Here is a 24,942-nt window from a genome sequence, read left to right as displayed (position 1 = left end):
CCTGCCCTGGTAGATCCCATTTCTTTACACCATAGGGGGCTTGGCATTGGTGCTGTGCCATGGGAGTAGCGTCACCTTACTTTCCTTGGGGCATGAGCACTTTCAAAATGTCGACATCCAGTCAGGAAGTCTGGGAAATCTCATTTAGATTCAATTCAGAACTCGTCTGTAAATTATGCATCAGATGGTAGATCCTTCAGTAGGTACAGGTGGAGATAAAACATTTTTAGAAGGTCTGCACCTTTCTAATACCAGTATAAATTACAATGTACGCACTGTGTCTTCCAGCAGAATACCCACAGGACCCGTCTCCTACGCTGTGGAATGAACCCCCCGAAATTCCATCTGGAGCAGGCCCCATTGGACCTACAACAGCGCACTCAGAAATGACAGGCGCCCCACCCTACACCGCTGACAGCAACATAGAGGACACCACCCACCTGCTGGAAAATGGAGATGGTATGTACCCCAGGCTGTGAGATCACTTGCTGGCAGCCTTATTTGTATGTATGTGAGGTGATAAAATAGGAAGTAATGAAACCCTGGGTACGACTAATGAAGGAGAACATTGGTTTGCACGGATTCATACGGTGAAAATGATTGATTATGTGAAAATAATAGCAAAGGTACAGGTCTAAGTCCTGGAGAGTGAGAGAGAAATCAAAAGCACTCACTAAAATATTCATCACACTTTTAGACTGGACAGTAACTCTGTCAGAAATGTATTTTCATCAAGCTGCTACCTCAATTTCCCACAGAATCCCCTCGTCGTGTTGAAGCCCACATTTACAATAACAAGCATTGTCAGAGACAGCAGGTCTAGCATTAGCTTCCAGCCTTTTGGCTTTGTCAGTGTGTTTTTTTACATAGTGTTTCCAAAAGTTCTTTGTTGAGGAAGTTGCTGTGCCATCATCAATCCAAAAGAAAACACAGATTAAAAATATATATATGTTTTGGTCTCAAAAAGAACATAACGCCATAGTAGTCCAAGCACTGAAGGGAATTACTGTGTGTTAGATGTGCTCCTTGTGAAAGTGCAGAATTCAGTGAATTAAAGTGAAGCTAGCCAATTGTTGGAGCGGGTTCACCCGTCACCCCATGGTGTACTCCGTAGAGGAGAGGAGAAAAATGTGAATTCCACACCAACAAGCCTATGGATGAATAGAGCTAGTTGAATGACCCTATAAGTAAGTATATTATACCTACAAATGTCGTAAACTCAAAAGATCCTGGGTAACGCCAGACCTAGAGAGTGGTGTTAAAAGTCAACAGAACGTGATGTCAACTGACATTGACCTAATGATGGTTTTAGAGTGGAACTGACCAATTACCTTTTTTCTGGACGTAATCCATTTTGCAGCCAAATTATGTCAAAGTTGACACATTCATCACTATGGGGCTGATTAGGATGGCAGTCGGACTTTCCTCCGACCGCCACCCTTCTGGAAATGGGACCGCCGGATAGGCTGTCGGCGGTCTTACCATAGGTATTAGGATGCAACCGCTGCCATGGCAGTAGCAATGCCTATGTTTTGTATTGTGGCCTGCCAGTTTAGACCTAGCCATATACAGATCATTATTGACCCAGTGCCTCATGGGAACAGTCCAGCCTGAACTGCCAAGCCAGGTCCTCCCTGAACCGGAAACAAGCATCCTAGGACCGGTTTAGGAGTTTCACTCCTCATCAGCCAGGATAGCTTGAATCCAGTGTCTGGGGTGGCAAGGTGAGCAAAAGAATGATGGATTTAACCCAGGTCTCTTGACTGGGGGTGAATGTTTTAATTTGTTCTGCATTCCGGCCATCAATTTTGTGTCTTTTGCATTTCCGCCCTAAGTGTGCCGGGTATGCCCAGACAAGGGTCCCGGGCTCACTGTGCCACTGGATTCATGCTATCCTGGCTGATGATTTCTCAATGCGGGCTATAGCGAATGGTCGTTACTGCTCGCATTGAGGAAACTGCCGCTTGAGTAGAAAATCTATTCGTGTAGTAGAAACAAGCAGCGCCCTCTTGCACTTCTAATGATGCCATTCGTGCTGATTTTCCAACGCGGGACAAACAGCCAGCGCTAAAAATCAGCGCAAATGGCGTGCTCTAACGCACTCCACCACTTGTGAAACTTCGCGTAGTTCGGCTGAATTTATGCGGAACTCCGCGAACTCTGACCAGGCATACTCAATATCACATTTGGGGTATCTCTCGTTCTACAGGTGTAGACACTTTCATTTTTAAAAGGGAGACACTTTGACGGTTGTCAATTATGCCCCACATAGAGGTTAATATCTTCAAGCAACATTTTGAAGAAATTCCGATATTATCCAATACACTTTGTTCACGTGCTGTTTTAGGCTAGCACTATTTTATTGATAAAATACTTGTAAAGAGTGGAAGAAAAACCTAAAAGGCATAGAGCATATTATCACATTTACCATGAACTTCTTTATGAACAATCTTTAGACACACAGGTGAGAATTTATTATCTTGATATTCATATTGAAACAGCTGGCAGCAAAAATAGGAATATAGGAACAATATCTACAGGGATTATCTACAGGGCTAAGTGTTTGTAGTAACTTTTGCCTTATACTTAAGTTTTAATTTACAATTGATTATTCAAAATACACAGCTTTTCCAGAAACAGTAAAGATACTTACAATTTATCCTATTGGTCGAAACATTTTTGTTGCCTATAATACTTATATATACTTGGGGCCAGATTTATCAAGGTTTTGTGTTACCCTTGTATCATGCAAGGGGGTGCGCAAGAGCATCACAAAACCTAAGTGAGACTTATCAAGCAATGCAAAGCCACCTTGTGTGGCCCTGCAGGGCTTGAGAAATCTGGGGTAACGCAAGGCAGCACAAATCGCTACCTTGCGTACTCTGTCCCAGGGAGGCGTTCCATGGGTGGCGCATTCTCAGACTTACCATCAGCGATACACCTGGGCATGCATCAAAATGCTACGCCTTGCCAGGTGAGGTGTAACGTGGAGAAATATCTTTAGTTCTCGATTTTTCCTCTTTCTACATGTGCTGCCTTCTGCAGCACATATAGAAAGCATTTTGTATCAAAGCTGTTGCCATTTTTAAAAGGCGGGAATTAAATGATGGACATTTGGACCTCCAGTGACCCAGATCTTCACAGTACTAGCTCTATGCACGTAGAGCACTGGAGTGGCATTCTCGCAGTTCCTCGTATCTGCAAGAGTACTGTGGAACTGTCATATTTCACACCCTACCATTGGCTGAGAAGAATGCGTTAATGGAATGGTAAAATCGACACCATTGAGGTACAACAGTCTTGCGTCTGCACAATCAAGTTTCTCTTTCTGGCTGATTAATAACAATTCCGGGTGTTAATTGTCAATAAGTACAAGGACCCCTGACTGTGGTATTTATTAGGTGTTCTTCTCTGTTCTAGGTATCGCACCGCGGAGTCAGGGACCAGGTGCTGCTAATAATGCATGTTTAATCCTGTTGTGAGGTGCACACTCTGCTTGCTCCCACAGTTTACCTTATGCATGCCATGGGAGCAAACACCTGAGGGGTATGCTATTGGCGCATCACTTATAATATCGATTCAGGCGCAAACAGGAGTTTTGTGCTTGAATCAGGATTGGCTGGCCAGTTGTGTTGAATTACTACGATTATTTAGTACGAGTTTGATGGCTCTGTGTATTGAAATATTTTCTGATTTTTATGATCACTGAGTTCTCTTCTCCTTTTGCTGTTAAGTAACTGTGGCAGAGTGTACATGAAACGGGCTAAGCATGGGTAGACTCTTCTTTATGTACATTTGATGAACTATATGCAAAATGTGCCGGAAAATATGTAGGACAAAAAGCTCAACTACATTTATTGTTTGCACCTAAAAAAAAAGGGCGAGATCTCGAAATAGTCAACGGTATTGGACATGCCTCCCATTGTGATATCTGACCTTACATCTTAAAGTGCTGAGTAGTTATGATGTAAACTTGTATTAAACTTATGCCACATCATATCAAGTACATGCTAGGCTATTTGGGTGAGGAGGAAAGTTGTAAGCATTCAGCAGCCTGTGTTAGGTTTACAGAGACTGTCAATAGTAGTGGGACGACCTAGAGTTTTTCCAATATGAGGTTCTATTGAGGTTTGAAAATCAAAGATGAATTGTAGAGAGGTGACAATTTTGGGAGATATTTCAAGAGGTTTAATAGAGCAAGCCAGACATAGATCCGACGGCTGGATGTACCAGAGAAGAATTAAGGAGGAATTCAGTCTCTCTTTCAAAGAGAGATGCGTTATCCAGTTTGTCTAGAAAAGATGTTGGATCCAAGATGCAGTCTTGGCGTGATGCATAGAGCCGAGTGCCATTTTCACATTGAGCCATGTCAACATAATGGTGATGTAGAACAACACTCAGTGATTCGTATTTGTGTTACTAAATGTGTGAGTAAGTAGAGATCCCCAAGCACTCTACAGGAAAGGATATGCTAAGAGCATACAGAGATATCCAACCTTGCAAATTGGTATCTGTTGCTTAAAGAGTAAGCATACTGGGCCACACCCTTCCAAATCCCTGGAATCAGGCCAAATAGCAACAGAAGAAGAGCTACATTATCAAGCAGTGTAAGAACACAAGTAATGGACCCATGCTCCCGGGGAGGGACAGTCACAAGAAGAGGAAGTAAAGCCCACACAAGCTGACGTATATAAAACAAGCAAATTACTGCTTTTCGGACTCACGAATGGGGTTCTACCCCTGCCGATTAAAGAAAAATTCTAAGATTTAGGCATTACTATAACACAGACAGATTCAGAATTCATAGAGGAAAACGTGATGACCCAACTGGAGCGCCTGAAAAGAAGTGTGGCGCATAGGAGGAGCCTACCGATCTCCTTGATGGGAAGAGCAGAGCTCTTTACAATGATGACACTACCGCGCATCCTATTTGTCCTACAAAATACTCCATACAAGATACCAGACAGGTTTTTTAGAGAAGTGGATAGTGAGTTGAAGGGACTCCTCTGGGATGGGGGAGGCTCAGGGATAGTGAACCAAACTCCAAAGAAGTGTTTATGAAGGCGTCTGGCAATTCCAGACATTAAAAAATATTATTGGGCCTCACAGATGGTAACAATTAACGATTGGCTATTTGCGGATAGAGATGAGCCAGCATACAGGGTGGATCACTTAGTGATGGGACAGAGGGGTTACCCGGGAAAGCTATACAGTAAAACTACCGAAAAACGAATGCTCCCGCCTACACAAGCAGTGAAAGAGCATGAAAAGGAACCCCTAAATTCCTAAATACTGGTTCAAACGCAGGCTGCTGAAGGCTTTCAACTTTTTTCCTCACCCGGTTGGCATTCCAAATACTTTTTGATATTACGTTACAGAAGTTTAATATAAGTTTACATCATAACTACGTAAAACTTTAAAGATATCATGTCAGATATCACAATGGGGTCATGTCAAATAACACAATCTATTTCGGAGTATCACCTGTTTTCTAAGTACATACAATAAATGTAGTTGTATTTAGGGCCACCAAGAGGTGTACATACACCACAAGACAGACAAAACCATCATTCACAGTGCAAACAGTATCATCAACACCTTGAGGGTATCTCTCTCAGCACTGTACATTGTTCTTGAACCTAACTGGTATGGTTGAGTTGGTTCTATTGTACTTTTGCAGGGATTCTGCACATACACAGAACTATGCACAGGAAACCAGGACTTCGGTGTATTGTGGTGTACCAAAAAGACGCCTCAGTGCCCAGAACCCCTATCTGGCTAGCTATAGTATCCCATTCGTTCTCCGTACTACAGCGGAGCTACCAATGATTGGATATCCTAGAACATGTGACTCAAGGCCTCTCAGACTTCGTGGGAACAAGACACTCTTTCGTTTAGATACTCATACTTGTCACAATGTGAGTAACCAGAGACACTGTATAGTCTAAAATGTTTATTTCAACTAACAAGCTCTGTAATGCAGTACACGTGCTAGCATTAGCAAAGAAATGCATCAAAACAATATAATCAGTATAGTTACAATTCCATATAATATGAACGGGGACAGCATATTATAATGACAGTGGATGAAGCCTTATAGCGCTTTACCACCCTCCCCGTGCTACAAGCTATGTTTATTGTATAAGTGGAAGACCTCTGGGCTTGGACAGCAGAAACCCCTACCTCAAGTCTTAGATGATAGGATTTACATCTCCGGACAAGCACAGCTCTTCCTCTGGAAAGGTTTTCTCCCAAGTGTTGTTAACTTGCATCTCGTGCCATATAAAAAACACCCGAAAAGTCAGTAAGCGCAGCTGTGTTCCATGTTATGTCTATATGTGTGTGGGGACGGACCAAAGCCGATTAACCAGTAAAGTTGTTTTCTATCCTTGAACACGATGTACAGACTAGAACACAGAGCACAACCGGAATAGTGAAAGGCAGACAGTTCCCATGTGAAGCAGCACAAGCAGAGGTGTTTACGGTACCCAAGGCATATAGTGTTGTGTGAATAAGCGGCAAGATGGTGGTGATGCAAAACATTAACTAATGCTAACTTAGCAACGTCCGCTGGCACCCTTAAACCTCACGACACCCTTCCCTTGGGCAGTCCTACACACCGTGATCGAACTAGAACACAGAGTTCAAAAAGTCTGAGCAACAAGAGCTTGTGCGACCAGGAAGTGAAGAATGTCAATAGGGTGAGATATTTGCAGTTATTTAGTATTAAAAGTATCCTGAAATAATGAAATGGAGTGGGAAAAATAAAAAAAATAAAAAAAAATGTCTGGGGCCTGGTATAATCAATCCATCAGTGTGTAAGCGCCAAAAGTGGCGACAGCTTCCAACAGGAAATCATTGTCATCATCTGAAAAGGTAGACGCCATCCAGTTAAGCAATTAAAAAGAGCACACATGCTCATTAATGATGGGTGCTTCCAGCACCATCGGTGGGCAACCTGGCGTGGCACTCGATGTAACTTTGTTGCAGGAAATCATGTGCATGCGGCACCGACATCCCACTGCGGCAAAAACAAAGAGGACGCGTTTACATAGTCCCATGGCACGCCACCCATTTTAAGCGTTTGCAAGGTCCATGCTAACTGCATAATAGAGCGCAATTGGTTCTGACCATGATATAACACAGATACATCATTCTGTACAATATCAACAACGGAAGAAACAATATTGTCCAAGGTGTATATCCTGGAAGAAAGGGTATTAATACTGTTATCTACCACAGCAAGAACTTTTTCAAGATTAGCTTGGTCTATAGCCCTTAAACGTGAAGCGGCTTCAATTTGAGACATTTTCCAAATTTCACTATAAACTGCATATATCCATCGTTTAGGCCTGGGGCCAATCGGGCCTTTTATGAAATCTGATAAATCCACATCATTCGATAACATTGTCAAATGCTGTTTAACAGAAGCTAAGGTAGAGTGTTGTAACCAAGTCTGACATAATTTACCAACAGAATACGTTGTAACAGTATGTGTTGCTGTAAATCATGAATCAGGTCTAACCTGTGTGTAACCTGGAGCCCTGTTATGGAAATGCATTTGGCATGCATCTGCACTGGTCTGCCATACCAACCACCCTATAGAGTCAAGATTCAAGATATTAAATGTTGCATTTGTAAATAAAGACTGCAACTCCTCAAATGTGTAATTGGTAGTAACATTCCAGTCTCGATATTCGGCAAGGGAAGGAAAAGCAGGAGTCTTTAGTTGTTTAGCCGTAGCTGAACCCAGACAAGTAGTCTGATAGATAGAATCGTTAAAAAACAGTATTTATGTTGGTATAAGACATGCACGATGCAAAGCTTCTGTGCCCTTTACCTGCCAAGTTTTGGAACCCCACCGCCAATTTAAGGATGAAGGAATCAGAGTATAACAATTTAGTGTTGGTAAGCATAACCTTCGTATTTGATTTGGAATTTAATTTAAAATAGTAAGATCCAGGGTTTGACTTCTCTCGGACCAGTTCTCCAATTTTAGGCAGCCAGCTGATCACTGGAAACTGCAGTGCACCATCAGCAGCTGCAGGTAAATGTTCTTTTGCTAGACTGTCTCTTGTGTCTTGTAGGTTCTGTAATGCAGCACAATGTTAATCTACGTCAAAAGGGACGGCTGCAGCCGCCAAGTCTAGACCATCAAGGTCTGGCACAAATATTTTCATGCCAAAGAGCAATTCATAAGGGACCGCCCACCCAGAGGTCTTCTAGGGAGATTATTAAGTGCACATTGTACGCTATACAAATGGGCGAGTCAGTTCCTGCCAGTGCCTAGGACTCTAGCTGTTAAGGATTGCTTTAAGTCAAGGTTCATTCGCTCCACAACAGAATTGCCCTCCGGCCGATATGGAGACAAACATTCGACCTGCATCCCCCCAAAGACCGCATGGATTCTTTGTACGCCTTAGAGGCGAACGTCGGACCCTGGTCCGAATGTAGGGTACGCACTGCAAAAATTCCCACAAAGACACGCAAATCCCTGACTAAAGCTCAAGCGTCAACGCTGCGTTGTGGCCAAACCCATAGAAAACGTGTGCACGAATCAACTGCAACTAAGATGAATTTATAGGCAGTATCAGAAGAAAAAGGACCTCAGTGATACAAATAAACACAAGCAAATGGTCTATTGGATATGCATAACAATGTTTGTGGTGGACAAGTCACAGTAGACGGCTTGATGTGCTGGAAAATGTCACAAGAAAGCACATAAGTACATGTTTGTTTATATAAGCCACGCCACCAGTAATGTTGTTGCAGGATACTGACTGTAGCAGACACACCAGCATGCGCCGAGGCCATGCCCTCGTGTGCTGCGATTATCGGTGTAAGCCTGCGGTCTGTGTTGGGAATCAACCTCTCACCAACGTTATTAATTGTCACATAAGGAACGTTATCAGGGTTTAAATGATAAAAGTATTTGGAAGGGAATCCTTTCGGATAATTACCTCCCTTTTCTGTAGCAGCTATAGCTGCCAAGATGTCATCATCAATTTTACTCATGGATCTTGTAACTGCTGCTACTAAGCACGTGTCCACTGCCGACTTAGCTGCTTCATCAACTAAGCTGTTACCAACCGCATGTACTCCTACACGTTGGTGGCCAAGAGTATGAATCACTTATGTGAGCAGTGGGCGTTCTTTCAGCTCTGCCACCCGAACCCATAGCATCTTATGCTTAATTGTCTTGCCTTTGGAATCACGGTATTCATTGTGTGACCAAAAGAATAAATTGTCATTAAAAGATTGTACACAGTAAAAGGAATCGCTTACAGTCAAAGTAGTCACATTAGGATCTGCAAACTCCAGTGCGAGCACCAAAACACGCAGCTCTGCTAATTGGGCTGTGCAGTCGCTGAGTGCCTGTGTTTGGACCACACTGGACTTAAACTCGCCGTTCACTATGGAACCAGCCACAATCGCACAGGCTGCAGAGTAATAATGTTTAGATCCAATCGCCGGTTGTGCCGAACCGTCAGTGTAAATGATACAATGGTATTCCTCGAGCGGGCGCATGGACAAAGGAGCTGGATGAACAAATTCATATTGCAATCTGTAACGAATAATCATAGATAAATGTGACATCTGGGGATGTCAATGATGTAGCTCATTGTATCCACCGCGGATGTAAAGCTTTGGAATTAGGAACACTCGCCTTTGTCACTGCTTCCAGAGCAGGATATGGTGTTACCACCAACATGCGTTTTCCTTGAGCCAGGCGCGTTCTTTCAGAATTGCCATCTGGGCTGCAGTCAAGACCTTTTCGACTGTGGAAAACCGCAGTTCTGCTGAAGTGTACAAGTGGGGCTTATAAGCAATAGGAACTGTGTCTCCTTCATTAAACGTCAAGTATGTGAAACCTACCACGCCTGGGACTATTCTTTTCACCAGGTTAGTATGGTCGTCACGAGTTAGCAAGAGTTTAGAATCAAGTAAATCAGACTGCAAAGACTGCAGTGTTTTTGTATGTTCCGGAAGCCAGCATGCTTTCGCAAATGTTGGTTGTATCAAAGCATAAAGAGGCTTGATACGCTGGGCAATCTCTGGTACGTAAGTGCGACCAAAGTTTAAGAAACCCAGCAAGGATTGTAATTTTTTCAGGGTTGTCAGAGGATGCAAGCGTGCACACATCTCTAGGAAATGCGGTGCCAATCCACGTCCCTCATTATTGAGCTCGTAGCCCAGGAACAACACTGCAAATTCAGCAATGTGTGATTTTGCAAAATTACATTTGTAACCGTAGTCTGCAAATTCCACAATGATGCGGTCCACGCGACAAAGATGCAAATATAACTCGTCATCTGAGAGCTAAATGTCATCTACATACGAATATGCATCAGGGTCGATTGTGTCTAACAATGAGACCACACGTGTGGCGAAAACACCTGGGCCGTTTTTATAGCCCATCGCTAATCTTGTAAACTGTTTATGTTTGCTGCTGTGTGTAAAAGCTGTCCATTGACTTGACAAGGGGGACAGATTGTGGCTAAAAAAGCCATTGGATATATCTAGCGTCATCTTATATTTTTTCCGAACTAGACTGTCCACTAGAGCTGAACTATGGGTATTCTGTACCGCATTCATCCGACAATGAGAGTTCAAATGATGGTAATCCAAAATTATGCGGTACGACCCGTTTGGCTTTGTTACTGTAAAAAGAGGGTTATTCATAGGTGACACTCATGTCTCAATTACCCCTTGATACTCCAATTGGTCGAGTATTTCCGCTACAGGAGCCTTTGCCTACCTTCGGATGGGATATTGGGGTTGTGCCTGAGGCATGGCCCGCAATGGAATCTCGTGGTGAGGAGATGTTGTATCCCATCCCACCTGAGTACGGTATAAAGCCGGTGCAAGCACCGAAGCCCATTGTTCTGCAAAATGTTGCGCATGCTCTTTCGAGACACTGTGTGAAAAACTAGGGAGGATTACCTCCTCCCCTCTCGGAGCTGCTAGAACGAAAGGCGGGGGCCAGTCTGCCTCTGCTAACACGATGTCAATCAAAGAAGTCAGATTTTCCCCAAAAAACCCTTTGATTTTGCGTTTTATGTCACCTTCTATGAGAATACTAATTTCATATAGTCTGTCAGGGGGAGCCACTCGGGTGTCAGCAGTTTCCACTGTAATGAAAGTATCAGTTGCTGTCGCCTCCAGAAATGGATGTAGTGATTGCCGCACTACTGTAACCTCCGCTGTCTAGCAGCGTTACTGCCCATGTTAGATTCCGGAGCTGGGTCCTCACCATCCGTGGCATACCTCGCAGTTAAAGCGGCCACTTTCTTCTTCTGGAATGGAGGGCGCTGCCTCTTGTTTACCCTGCCCGTCACTCGTCCATGACTGCTCAAGTCCCTGCGGGGCACCTCCACCAGCATATGAGCCTGATGCTTCCTGTGAAGAATGAGGAGGACACGTATCAGGAACCTGAAATCGATCAGGAGATTTAATTCACGCGCGGTCACGCAGTTCATAAGTGCGTTCTGGGATCGAAGGTGGCCCGTCGTCCGTCGCCCTTCCTTTTGTTGTGTCTTCCCCTGTTTATTATTCTTCCAATTCTTTTTCGGGAATTGAGGACGGCCTCCTTGATCAGTTTGAGACGTCCGTTGCGCCTGCGGTTGTGCAGGCACTTTAGCAAAAGGCTTAACACCCAAACTATTACACCCAACTGTTTTATTAGCCTAGGAAATAATCTTAGGTAATTTGTGGGGCTTGTCCACATCTGGGACAAGCTCCAAAGCATTAGACTCTTGAAAGTTGACTGCATCATCCTTAACATTAGCAAGGATTAGATCAGCAACCACGTCATACGCTCCAACTAACCTCATCCCCAATTCGACTGCGGCCTCTGGACCGTGTTCATCTTGAACACGTTTTATTACAGAGGGAAGTACTGTCATGGATGGTTTGCCAAAACACTTTGCATAAACTGCCGCGAATATTTTACCCAACTCTCGCAGTCAGTGACTTCAGGTACTAAGTGTTTCTGCAAACTAATTATCAAAATTCGATGCTTCTCCACTGGAGTGGTATGTGGAAACACTGCTTCCAGCTGGTCAAATTTCTCAGCAAGTCAATAAGGTAAACCTTCCTTATTTGGGGGAGGCTTGCCCATAACCGAAATAACCATTACGGGTCTAATAGTAACACTGCCTGCACCAGCTGAGGCGCTCCCTTCTGGATGTTGCGGTTCACATACTGAACCAATGCTCTATACACACGGATTAGAGTAGTGTGCATGAGACGTAGGGCCGCCACATCGCATGTCAAATGCCGTGGATGCGGCATGTAACCCACCAACACTGGCCAAGTGGCCCCATCAATCGACAACGGGCCCAACATGACAGTTGTCAGGGGTACGGGAAGGGTGCCATCAAACGAAATGCGATGTTGCCATGCCGTCAACGGAACTTGGAAAGTTCTATGTGGCCGATACACAGCAGGAAGTGCGGTATGGCTGTATCTATGCCACAAATTATCTGCCCTTTCAACTGCTGGAAACGTGACCCAGGAATAAAACACCTCATATGTGTATACTGGGTCGGCTTGGACCACAACGATCAGATTGACACCTGCATCCGGCACCCCACATGCTTGCAAATGATGCCAGACCGCCACACGGCTGTGTGCCGCGATGTCAACTTCTATATAGAAACTTGAAGAGAAAACACTAAAGAAAAAAGGCGGCTAGACAATGTTGGGTCGTAATTCAAAATACGAACGATACCTTTTTGTAAATCTCAAGCTTGAATCACCTATAAAAGCGACAATATAGGTAGGTAAACCGTCACCAATGTTTTCCGGAAACAGAGGCGAGGGGATTGTGAGCAAGTACTAAGAACTACTAAAGTGCCTCGTAAATAAGTACCAGACCAAACGTTAGGTGTGCCATGTTGCAGGGATTCTGCGCGTACACAGAACTATGCACAGAAAACCAGTACTTCGGTGTATTGTGGTGTACCAAAAACACGCCTCAGTGCCCAGAACCCCTATCCAGCTAGCTATAGTATCCCATTCGTTCTCCGTACTACAGCGGAGCTACCAATGATTGGATATCCTAGAACATGTGACTCGGGGCCTTTCAGACTTCGTGGGAACAAGACACTCTTTCGCTTAGATACTCATACTTGTTCACAATGTGAGTAACCAGAGACACTGTATAGTCTAAAATGTTTATTTCAACTAACAAGCTCTGTAATGCAGTACACGTGCTAGCATTAGCAAAGAAATGCATCAAAACAATCTAATCAGCATAGTTACAATTCCATATAATATGAATGGGGACAGCATATTATAATGACAGTTGATGAAGCCTTATAGCGCTTTACCACCCTCTCCGTGCTACAAGCTATGTTTATTGTATTAGTGGAAGACCTCTGGGCTTGGACAGCGGAACCCCCTACCTCAAGTATTAGATGATAGAATTTACATCTCCGGACAAGCACAGCTCTTCCTCTGGAAAGGTTTTCTCCCAAGTGATGTTAACTTGCATCTCGTGCCATATTAAAAACACCCGAAAAGTCAGTAGCGCAGCTGTGTTCCATGTTATGTCTATATGTGTGTGGGGACGGACCAAAGCCGATTAACCAGTGAAGTTGTTTTCTGTCCTTGAACACGATGTACAGACTAGAACACAGAGTACAACCGGAATAGTGAAAGGCAGACAGTTCCCATGTGAAGCAGCACGAGCAGAGGTGTTTACGGGAAACAAGGCATGTAGTGTTGTGTGCATAAACGGCAAGATGGCGGTGATGCAGAGCACAAACTAATGCTAACTTCGCAACGTCCGCTGGCACCCTTAAACCTCACGACAGTATCAGGTGGGATTATGTCAGTTGGAAGTGAAAAGGGACAACACTTTTCAGGTTAATTGTAATTTGACATGATTGGCATAAAGGAGGGAATACTCCTTGGGAAACTCAAGTATTTTTTAAGTTTGACCAGAAATGAACATCAATACAGCCTTCACCACTGAAGGTGATACTGTACCATATACTCCATGGCAGCCTTTGTGCTCACCTGAATAGCATAGATCATTAAAATTGGTTTACGTAGGCCTTCCTATCAGTGGAGTGAAAAACGTACAGTGCATTTAGAACATGCTCTGTGATTAATCATCTGAGTGACCGAGTCTCACCCACACACAAGATCATCACTGGGCATGTATTTTTACATGGGCCAAGACTGGAGTTTGGCTATTGGTGCTATGAGGATAGTAAAGACCGTTTGAGAAGCAGGAGATAGTAAATCAGTGAGAAGTGATAGGGAGGTCCAATAATAATTTTAGGTTAACCAGGCTGATTAGTGGAATAGGTTACAGACCAGGCAATACAAGAGTGTAATACAAATAAGAGAAGTATATTAAATAGAAAGAAAGGATAGAAAAGGAAGGCTGTGGATTCAGTAGAAGTCTAACCAGTAAGGAATTGGGGTAGTCTGATAAGGGATAAGTGAAGGTTGCAGTTAAGATTTCAGTATCCTGGTTTGCAGGTCCTTTTTTATCAAGAAGGACTATTATATGACAATGCCATGAAACCGCAAGGAGAACTTCTTGGAACATTTGAGATCTTATGTCGAAATATTCATACCACGAATGTGAGATTACATGCAATAGGAGCAGTTAAATCAGATGCAGCCTGGAAAAACAATTATCATATCCTTTGTATCTCAAGCTTTGAAAGATACAGAGCAAGGCAAAAGTACTTAATTATTCTGCTCCAAACATTGGCAGTGTACGGCTATCAATGCATTACAAGTCCTTTTCGTGGGAAGTGCTCAGAAATCAGGCAGTACCATGTGTAAGACAACATGATATCTCACTAATATTTAGAATTACAATTTTATGAGGGTTCAAAAGTAAAGGATGAAGCACAAGGGTGTGCTTGGTAGCTTTCAGATGGTGAATGATGAACTGAGTGTATAGTATCTAAATTGTATCTAGGAGAAGGCACAGTGTATCAATGATCTAACTTGAGGCGTAGGTTGATTGGTGCATGATGAGCATTTGGAGTGCACCATGGATTACATCATTTTATTGATAGACAACAAAACCATAACATCAAAATCGGAAATTCTATACAGTGGAATTGAATGCACTGGTACTACCATGCTACAATAGGCTCCCATTACTTATTCTATATATAAAGGTCAACTCTGCTTTGCAACTTAAAATCAACATATCTCCACGTTTGAAGAATATTCACAAACCATCATATCTGAACCAATTGAGGTGGTGGCAAATCTGATAACTGGATCGTATGCACATAGCTAGAAAGCCCAACCTTTGAGTAATGGAAGGGTTCTCTCTTGAGAGAAACAGGAGTTTATAATACTATGGCTCAGAGGAAGTATCTCAAACCCTAGGAAATTCTCCCTGGTGCCAATGGCACAGGTTTGGTAGCAAGTGGAGAGGACATGGAGCACCTAATTGACCAAGTTAAGCTAAAAATCAAGGGCATGTCAGCCATGGTGGATGTAGGGGTGAGAGAGAAGCAAGGTGCTGGTTTTCTCATCGATAGTGATTTGATTGTTTCTGGTTTAGCACTAGGACCAGAAGCCTTCATGGCTTGGACCACATCAGCTGTGCTCACTAGAGAACAGGTTGCATGTTAGTCCCTGAAGGAGCCTGGGACCAAGGATCTTCAAGGAATTCCACACAAGTTCAGTGCCCTACGCTTGTGGCACATTGAAAGAAAGCCCAAGAGCAGGTCAGCAAGGGAATGGTTGGAAGACATTATGCTAGCTGGAACAATGGACTACTTTGCTTGAGTCTGTGATTCCTGAACCAGGTGCTAGCAAGAGGCTAGTGGTACCAGTAGTTTACAGGAAGCTCCTGGTGTCAGTGAGGGACTAAGTGCTCTTAGCAAAACACATATGCATTATAATGTCTCAGGATTGGTTGGAACCTATGTTTTGTTGGCAAGGTAGAACAGAAACACAGACAGGTTATGTAGACTCTGTCCCACTTGCCAATTCGGTGGGAAGTTAGGAGGTAATCAAAATGCACTGGTAGTGCCTTGGACAGTGTTAGATGGCCCATTTGGGCTTGTGGACATAGACATTGTTAGTCCTTTTGCGCTCTCCCCCACTCTGCATTAGGCAATTAGTAAATTTTGGTTGTGGTGTACCATGCCACCAGGCCAGGTATCCGGAAGCAATATATCTGAGGAGCACAATGCAAAGATGGCAGCTAGGGCTCTCCTAGCGATCTTTTCTAAGGTTGGATTTCAGAAGACTGTATTTTCTCAAAGGTGGGACAATATGATTTCATGTATGAAAGGTATGTGGGAGCAAGTTGGGGAGACCTACCACTTTTCCACTCAAAACCAAAGAGTTAGTGGAGAGGAGTAATAAAATCCTTAAGAGCATGATGGAAACTCTACCAGAGAAACTCAGGAAATTGTATGATTTTCTACTGCCATGTCTTGCACTCGCTTATAGGTAAATTTCACAGGAGGGAGTTGGTTTCAGTCCCCACTGACCCACCTGTTCTTTCAGTACCGTGTTTTCTATTACCATGTAAGTGCTCCACAGAGTACTCAGAGGACTGCTGTACAAATAGGGATGCCATCAGCCTCACTGCCAGTTTCCAAGAGGTGAGGAGACATCACCTGAGCCCAACCCTTGCTGCTAGAAATGATACCTGCCCAGAAGCACTTAGATACCAGCCTGCCTGCTGAGAAAGGGAAGGAGCCTGCCAGCACTACAGGAGGATTGACTGTCCAGGAGTGGGGTGCAGCATGGCCCCAGTGGGTTTATGCTGTGTGACCTATGCCTGTGCCTGATCTGTGAAGCTCCAGCAAGACTTCAGTTGCTGTGCCTGATCTGTGAAGTTATGACATGACCTTAGTTCCTATCTGTGAAGTTGTGGTGTGTCCTGAACCATTGCATCTGGAGTGTGAAACCATTACGTGACCTGAGTCACTGCACTTAACCTAGTCTTAGCGTGACTCAAAGCTGCTGCGTGACCTGATACCTCAGCGTACTTCTAGCCATTGTCCACCATCTAGGCAGCAAGACTAGTGCCAGGCATCCGCAACCGCTCGAGTCTTACTGTGCATGCCGCACAGATCTGGAAAGACTAGCTGGACCAGCTTTGAGAAGATCCATCACATCCATGAGCAGCCGGCCATGGCTTGCTACTTCATCAGTCAGACACTGACAAGGCCAAAATGAACTTTGGGTTCCTGCTCTCCCAATGATGAGGGTGAGTGAGTGAGCATCAGACGAGCCAGACGGCTGCACAACAAGGGTGGCACATTCACTAACTGGAAGAGATTTGTTGAGAGAAAACCAGTGAATTGAGCAAAAAAGACTCTATTATAATACAAGTGTACCGTGGAAAACTGCATTTGAGTCTAAACACGCTAGAAACAGACCACCGGAAGGAAATGCCAAGATCATAAAGGAGGGAACCTGGGTCAATAATTGGAAAAAGCAAAGGCCTACTGTAGTGCCAGGACACTAAATTGCAGCATGTACATTTCCTTACGTGTAGTATTTAGTTCTAGTGTGCGTTAAAGTACTTTTCTTCTTGAAAGGTAGGATAATCATGTATTATACTAATGTGTGTGTGTGTTTGTTGAGTGCAGACCTTGAGCACCGCACTCAACCTCTCTGAGAAGCTTGTGACCATTCACCATCTCTACCACTGAGAGCCAAGTGCTGAAGTGGTTGTACTTGGCCCCATTTGCAGAGTGACAGTAGGGCAGACCTGGGACATCAAAAACAAGTGACCTCACCTTCCACAGTTGTGGCCCAGTTGCCTCCTACTTGCCCTGTCGCCCGAACGGGCTTTGACAGAGTTGCACTGAAGTGGATTGCTGAAATATTTTCTACGTGTCAAGAGGACGTTGACCATTGGCACCAGATGGTCTGACAATACACAATTTAGAGAATGAACAGATTGCTTTGTATCTGCCAATGGAATGAGGCACACAAATATCTAGAAGCTTTGTTGTCAGCTGTAATGATCAGGGAATCCTTAAGACCACACACTTCTCCAAATGTCCTCTACCCCAAGAGCTATAATGATATACATTTTGTCATTGGTTATATCAGCAGAACAGTGCCAGACCAATGCACTACTAACAGAGCTGATGATAATCTTTACCCTGTATTTGGAAGTCCGTGGTTTTCTTATCTAGAACTTTTGAGGTGAGTATTAAAAAATTCCAAAGATTCCACGAGATACAAAAAACACTGTTTTGGCTAATAATTCAGTTCTTTTTGCTTCAAAGCTAATAAAGTGCCCCGGAGTCATTCCATCAATTGAATTGATTGTCAGAGATTGAATCATTTGTAAATGCTGGTGTATCTTGAGGCTATCACTGTGTTTGGCAGGACTCTGGAAAAACACATCATATTGATTTAAGTACCAGACAGGCTCAATACCTCAAACTGCCCTTTGACAAGTGCCATTTTTTCTGAAATAGTGTGAACTATAGCAGACTCGCAGTATCACCAGAAAACATAGCTTATTAATTCCCTAAGTAGTAACATAGCGACTAAATACCTTACAGTGAGACTTCCATAGGTTTTAATGCATACTTCAGCAGATTTGCCAAGACAATCAGACCACTAACTTTATTGACAAGTCCATTAACAAGCTGAAATATGGACGAAACCTGAATCACCTTACCACAAAGTGCATGAATCTTTGGCATTACCATGTGAACAAGCCTTCAAAATTCTTCTTAAGCAAGTTACTACCATCCTAGTAAAGGCTTATGCTGATCCATAAGCTGATGCTGAGTCAACGTACATTTTCCTCATTGAGGTTAGTCAAGATAGACTACATTGATTCAAAATAGATTAAACACAGTATTGTACTAAAAGAAGAAATTGAAAGAAAAAAGAGTTCCTTTCACGAGCTCAGGATTGCTCCAGAAAATAACTATCCATTGTATAACTTAAGTTTCTAGCTCTCAAAGGGGTCGTAACAGATATGTTCCATAGTTAATAACATATGTTCTAAAGAGAGCTTAATTGGATGCAAGTGGAATCAGATGGCTTGCTGTTTCAATCTTATACAATTTTCAAATTCAGTATCACCCTGGCTAAACTAACATTGATGATAATGCTTGATCCAAGAAAGCAAATGCAGCATCCTGTACAGGGAAGTAAACTTGGGTACCAGAATCAGGAGTCAAAGCTATCTGTAAAATCCCAGTAATCAACCAGAAACTAGATCCAAAGGCATCTCAGAGCTATAGGCTGCCTTAGAGTAGCATCCGAAACAGTACCAAAGGTGTATTGTAACACTGTAAGCAGGAAGTGACAATATTGCCCAGATTGGTAAAGAGAATTCTGAATCAAGTACAGATCCACAGTTCAAGTATAACCTAATCCAAAGGAAAATGGACACCAGACAGAGTGAATTGTGAGAATCTAAAAGCCGCATCTTGCTACAACTCTGGAATATATTGTTCGTGAAAGCAATGATCTTGCAATAAAAGTTAATCAGCAACAGCATGTGCACAGTAAAGATTGGCAATAACATCACAAATACAAGAAACAAGTACTACATGCAACTCATGAGCAGCATAAACTCAGATCAAGAGCTGATGTTAAATCCAAATCAATCAATGCTGAAATTAAGCTGGGTTAGGGAAAGCACTGGTCTCCAGTGCTCTTAGGAGCGCTGGGAGAGCCTGCTCTATCCAATTCTGGTGCTGCTTTCATGCTGTGAAAGCAGCACCAGGATTGGGTAGTGCAGTTTCCTGCATCAGGAACTTCCTGGAAGACACCCGAGGGAGGAGGACGTTGTGCTGCGGAAGTAAGTGAATTGTAGCAGTGACTTAATTATGGTAATTCTTGGCAAATTGTCGGCATCCATTACACGATGATGCCCACTGCCCACAGTTTGGTATGATGCTTGCTCTGACATTTAGGTGTTAACTTTTGGGCATTCATGACATAATGATGCCCATCCTTGGTATACAGCTTATAGTGCCATAGTTTTGCTATTTTCAAGCATATTGTGAGCATTCATTGCCTGAAGTTGTCAAGATTCATCACCACTAACCTGTAGTTCCATATGTTGCTGCGGAACGACGTGGAACCCACTAGTTTCCTTCCCCGTCGACAGTTCTGAGTATGTCTAAAACTGCGCTTGGCGCTAATGGCAAAGAGGAGGAAAGGAAAACAGGGGTCTTGCAAGAAGGCACACAAAAGACATCATTGGTTTGTAGCCACACAGCTCATCTCACCAGATGAAGGTTCTCCTGGATTTTCTGGCATCTCTAACGAGTTATTTTGTTTTCTTTATAATAAAAAGAATACTGCTGTGATCCTCTCTTACATCATGTTAAATTACACAGATTTTTTTCTTTTACATGGATTTCTGCTGAATGGTAACATTTTACAGAAAACGAGACATACTCAAGCTAACTGCTAGACTATGGTACACATTAAACATATGAATGGCGCAGTACCTTTCTTGTGTTAGAGCGAAAACAATCAACATGAGACTGGTTTTGTTCTGATGTCCTAGAGCAGTTGTTAATGATGCACAACTGACAATACAGATTAAATACAAAGTTCACCCAGGATCTGCATATAACACTGCCTGAGCCCAAGAGACCGCCATTACAGCATAACTTTAAGGGTATAACGGAATCCCATTATGTAGGTGCAGGGGAACAGTACAAAAGCCACACAATCTAAGCAAGTAATATCTAACTTTCCCTAGCTATCACTAGCCTGAGGTCTCTAAAGACAGCACTGAGAGACATCTGTTAATTCCAAGGATGCAAGGAAAGTCTTTGAGGTGATGCTGCAGAAGGAAATTTAAGAAGTGCTGCAAAAAGAAAACTTCTGGGAAGATCTTCTGGATATCTGGCTTGAAGATGGTCACAACTAGAGAGGCAGAACACAGGCGAGGAGCTGAACCCATTCACAGGAACACAGGTGGTTCCCTCTCAACAGGGGGGGGGAAGGTCAAGCCCCTGGCAATGCCCTGGGCGTGGCTTTTATGGACTGCTGGATCACCAAACCCTGCAGTATATCTTGAATCCTTCTGTATCCTGCCACATGGATGGGGCATTCGGTAACAGCTTTTGTGGTGCTCAGATGGGGAAAGGATTAACTGCTATGGTGATTGGAGGCTGGGGTAATAACTGGCCAACACACATGAGGCGTCCACAATCCTGCGTGGCATGGCTCTTGTCATGTAGAATGCACAAAATCCTGAGTGACAAGTCCTAAGCAAGAGTGAAAGGGTCCTCCACCAATATCCAGGACAAGAAATGTATTGGAGTGGTCGCAAACACTTGCAACAAGGCATGACAAGTGTTATCTACACCTGTTATAAGCTGATCCTGGAACAATATTGGACAATCCTGTCCTATTGTGGTCATCCATGGAATAATAGTGCCCGTCCCTGAAATAATACAGGCCCTGGCATAAACGTGGTAATTCCTGGCATACTGTGGGCATCCTTATCAGGATGGTACCAACAGTGCTTGATTTGTAAAAGTCTAAGTTCTCTTTCCAAAGGCTTTACTCAGAAGCCTTCACCCAGTGCCATTAAATATAGGTGCACCAAATGCATATACCTGAATACACCTCAAGTCTCTTTAATCCATTAACAGACACTCACTATCCTATGTTGTGGCCATGAAGGCCAAGATGGCAGATGCCTGAATGCATATCTCCCCCTGCCTCAGCATGCATTCTAATAACCCCCAGAGAACACACCCATCCGACAATTGTGCAGTAGGGACCGCGCTATTGCTTGGACTGTGACCCACGACCTACTTTAGCCTTTCTGGATGTTGCAGGCAGCAGCTGGGATGAGCTTTTGACCCTGGTGATGAGGGGCTCAGACATCACATTGAAGTGCTCACTACTGGGGCTGCTGTGGGGAGCAGTGCAGAGGCATGACTTCAAGGTGGACCCACCTATGAGGTAGTAGAACTACAATCTGGGTCCAGACCTGCACCCTCAGGAGCACATTCCATTGCCTAGCCAGCCTGCCCTGGCTCCTTATCATCAGGTTGCAGAGGGTGCATTGTTGGAAGTTGCCGCAGCTCTAATAGGAAGAGCTAGTACCAGAAACATGATGGACCCCTCCTGCGCCCCCCCTTTCTTCAAAACAATTGCATTTGAGACCTGGCCTCCAGTGGCATTTAATACTGCTCGCTTTCCTCACCCTGGGCTGCCTCAACACCCTCCGCATCCTCCATAAGACCTTCAGATGGATCCCCCCCGAGTCAAGGAAGACAGTCACCCACGCACTCTTAACCAGCAGACTGGACTACGGAAACGCCCTCTATGCCGGTATAAACAAGTCTCTACTCAGCAAGCTCCAGACTACAGAACACCACAGCCAGACTCGTCCTCGGCATCCCTCGACACAAACACGTCAGCCAACAGCTACGGAACCTTCACTGGCTCCCCATCGAAAAGATAGTCACCTTCAAGATACTCACCCACGCTTATAAATGCCTCCACAACACTGAACTCTTATACCTCAATGAGAAAATCTCCTTCCACGTACCCAAAAGAAACCGCCGATCCACCTACCTCACCCTTGCTGAAACCCTGTGCATCCACAGAGCCAGAACCGGAGGAAGAGCTTTCTCCTGCATCGCGGCCAAGACCTGGCTCTTCGACTGAACGAAACTGCTGATCCCGACGGGTGAGTAGTGCGCTTACAATTCCCTGATTGATTGATTGAACCACACTCTGCTAGCAGCTGCTGGGAGATTAGCTGACCTATCGCTCCCACTCTATACTGTCTCTATTCATGACGTTGCTTACAGTTCCTTGCCCAGTCTGCCTCGCATCTAAAAAGTGTGGGCTTGACGTGCTGCAGTGACAACCTACGTAGATCTGCTGTGGTATCCTGTGTTTGTATTGCCACTGCAAGGGGGACCGCACCTACTACTGCCTACTTCTGAAGCAGCTGGTTTTACACATGTTTGCAGTACTTTGCCTCTGTGCTGATATGGCCGTCTTCGATCCACATACTCAGCTCGACCGGACAGGGCTCTGACCCGCTCTCCCCCTTCGAGTACATGCAGGTAGTCAACTCCTATGTCACAAACATTAAATGCACTCATGAAACAACTGAAAAATATCTTGAGAGCAATAGAAAACTAGAGTGCCCGACTAGAGTAAAATCAACACCATGGTCTTTGAGGTGAGCCTCCTCCGTGCTTCCCACAAAAAGCTTGCTAAGCTCATCACCCTCGCTGAATGGTCACTGCAGGAACTACAGCTAGGGGTGTAGGATACCCAGGACCAGCTGCTCACCCTAATGGACTGCATGAGCTTTTTAGAGGAGAAAGCAGAAGATAAAGATGGCCGTTCCCACTGGAGCAGTCTCAGAATAGTGGACCTCCCGGAGGTGGTGGAGGACCCCAACTCAATGACATAGTTGGAGACCTGGATTAAGAATTTTATGCCTCCTCAATAATGGACTCCCTTTTTCTCCATAGAAAGGGCTCACATAGTTCCAGGCCGCTGATAACATTTTTGGATCTACGCCCCACTTTACTGGCAAACTTACATGAGACAGGCAGACCTGCTTGAAGGAAACAACCACAGAATAATGCTTTTTCCTGACTATACTGTGGCAGTGCAGCGTCAATGTACATCATTTGCTTGGGTAAAACAAAAACTGCAAATATTGGGCCTTACATACTCTCTTCTATTTCCAGCTAATCTCAGGATAACGGCAACAAATAAGTCTAATTTCTCTGGGGACTCGGCTGCCGAAAAGGACTGCATGGAACAACTCTCTTTCTCTGCCCCTCCCAGAGTAACTGATGGCTGGTGTCCCATTCCCAGCCCTGCAGATAGTCTCAGTTCCAGCTTGGACCGAAACACAGGGCAGAATGACCCCGACCAGGAGCCGAGCGGAGGAAAGACAGAGATCAGCACATGAAGCTTGGGCAACATTCCTTGAGCGTACTCAGGTCCTATACTCCTAAGGGGACCCTGAATCAACCGCTTTGCAATAGTCTCTTCTTGAGACAAAGGGCCCTCAGATATGCCTCCCCAGACTGCTGGCGAACTTCTGTAATGGATGGACCAGATCTGTGTAGCTCTGCTATGATATATTTTGTCAATGCTTCTATTCTGCATGGTTGTTGAAGGGCTCCTTCTCCCGCAGTGCTGGAGCAGCGTCATTTTGGTTCCACCCTTACACGTGATAAATATGCAATATATACATTCACTTACCACTACATACTTTGTGTGTCCTAACATTAATAATGTAAAATGTTGCACTTAAATTTAGTACTGAAGTGCATTCACTTTAGAACTAAAATTTCATATACACTGCGTGCCGTAACCTTACTAAAATGAAATGTAGTCTTTAGAGATTGGATAAAACCATCCTCACACCATTAAAATGTATTTACTTCAGAAACAAGCAATATTTATCTAAACATTTGCGCTAATGTTTTCATATACAAATGTATAATGTAATTCTCAGTCACATTTATACTCGTGTATTCAAAGTTACATTATTTCAAACTCCAACATCAACCTAGTTTTGAATTTCTGTACCGGCATTTTTTATTTATTGATAGTTATATGTGCACAAATTACATGTATTAATGTGCACCATTGAATAATATGTGAAAGGTTGACATGAGTAGGCCTGTATTTCTTTCTGCATAAAATACTGCTTTTCCATTTCTTTTTTTTTTAAATTCTTTTTATTAAACATGTTCAACATAGAGGTACAGTTCCAATCAGATCAATTACAGGGAACACAGCAAAACCAAGGTGTTAAGACATAGGAGGATGATGATTGGAAGTTATGGTGAGGGGGGACTGTCACATTCGGGGTCACCTGGTGGGGTGCATATGTAGCCACGGTATGTGTTCCAGGGAGTCCAGATCCTAGACCACTTTCGGGGACAGCCCCTAGCCGCGTAAATCGTCTTTTCCCGCAGCATACACCAGTCGAGGTCCGTCTCC

The 24,942-nt window shown here is 43.9% G+C and overlaps 1 protein-coding gene across 3 annotated transcripts in view; it reads left to right on the top strand.

The window, feature by feature from the left end:
• Positions 1-24,942, top strand: part of SNORC (secondary ossification center associated regulator of chondrocyte maturation) — a 308,685-nt gene that overhangs the window by 254,364 nt on the left and 29,379 nt on the right. For 2 of the 3 annotated variants that reach the window (XM_085634695.1, XM_085634696.1), the window contains exon 2: positions 292-459. In XM_085634695.1, the coding sequence (XP_085490821.1) occupies positions 292-459 (168 nt within the window). Of the gene's footprint in view, positions 1-288; positions 460-24,942 lie in introns of all 3 variants that reach the window. The other variant, XM_085634694.1, reaches the window with a different exon arrangement.

Source organism: Triturus cristatus, chromosome 11, assembly GCF_964204655.1.
Source record: "Triturus cristatus chromosome 11, aTriCri1.1, whole genome shotgun sequence".
NCBI lineage: Eukaryota > Metazoa > Chordata > Amphibia > Caudata > Salamandridae > Triturus > Triturus cristatus.
This window is presented reverse-complemented; position numbering and strand designations above follow the sequence as displayed.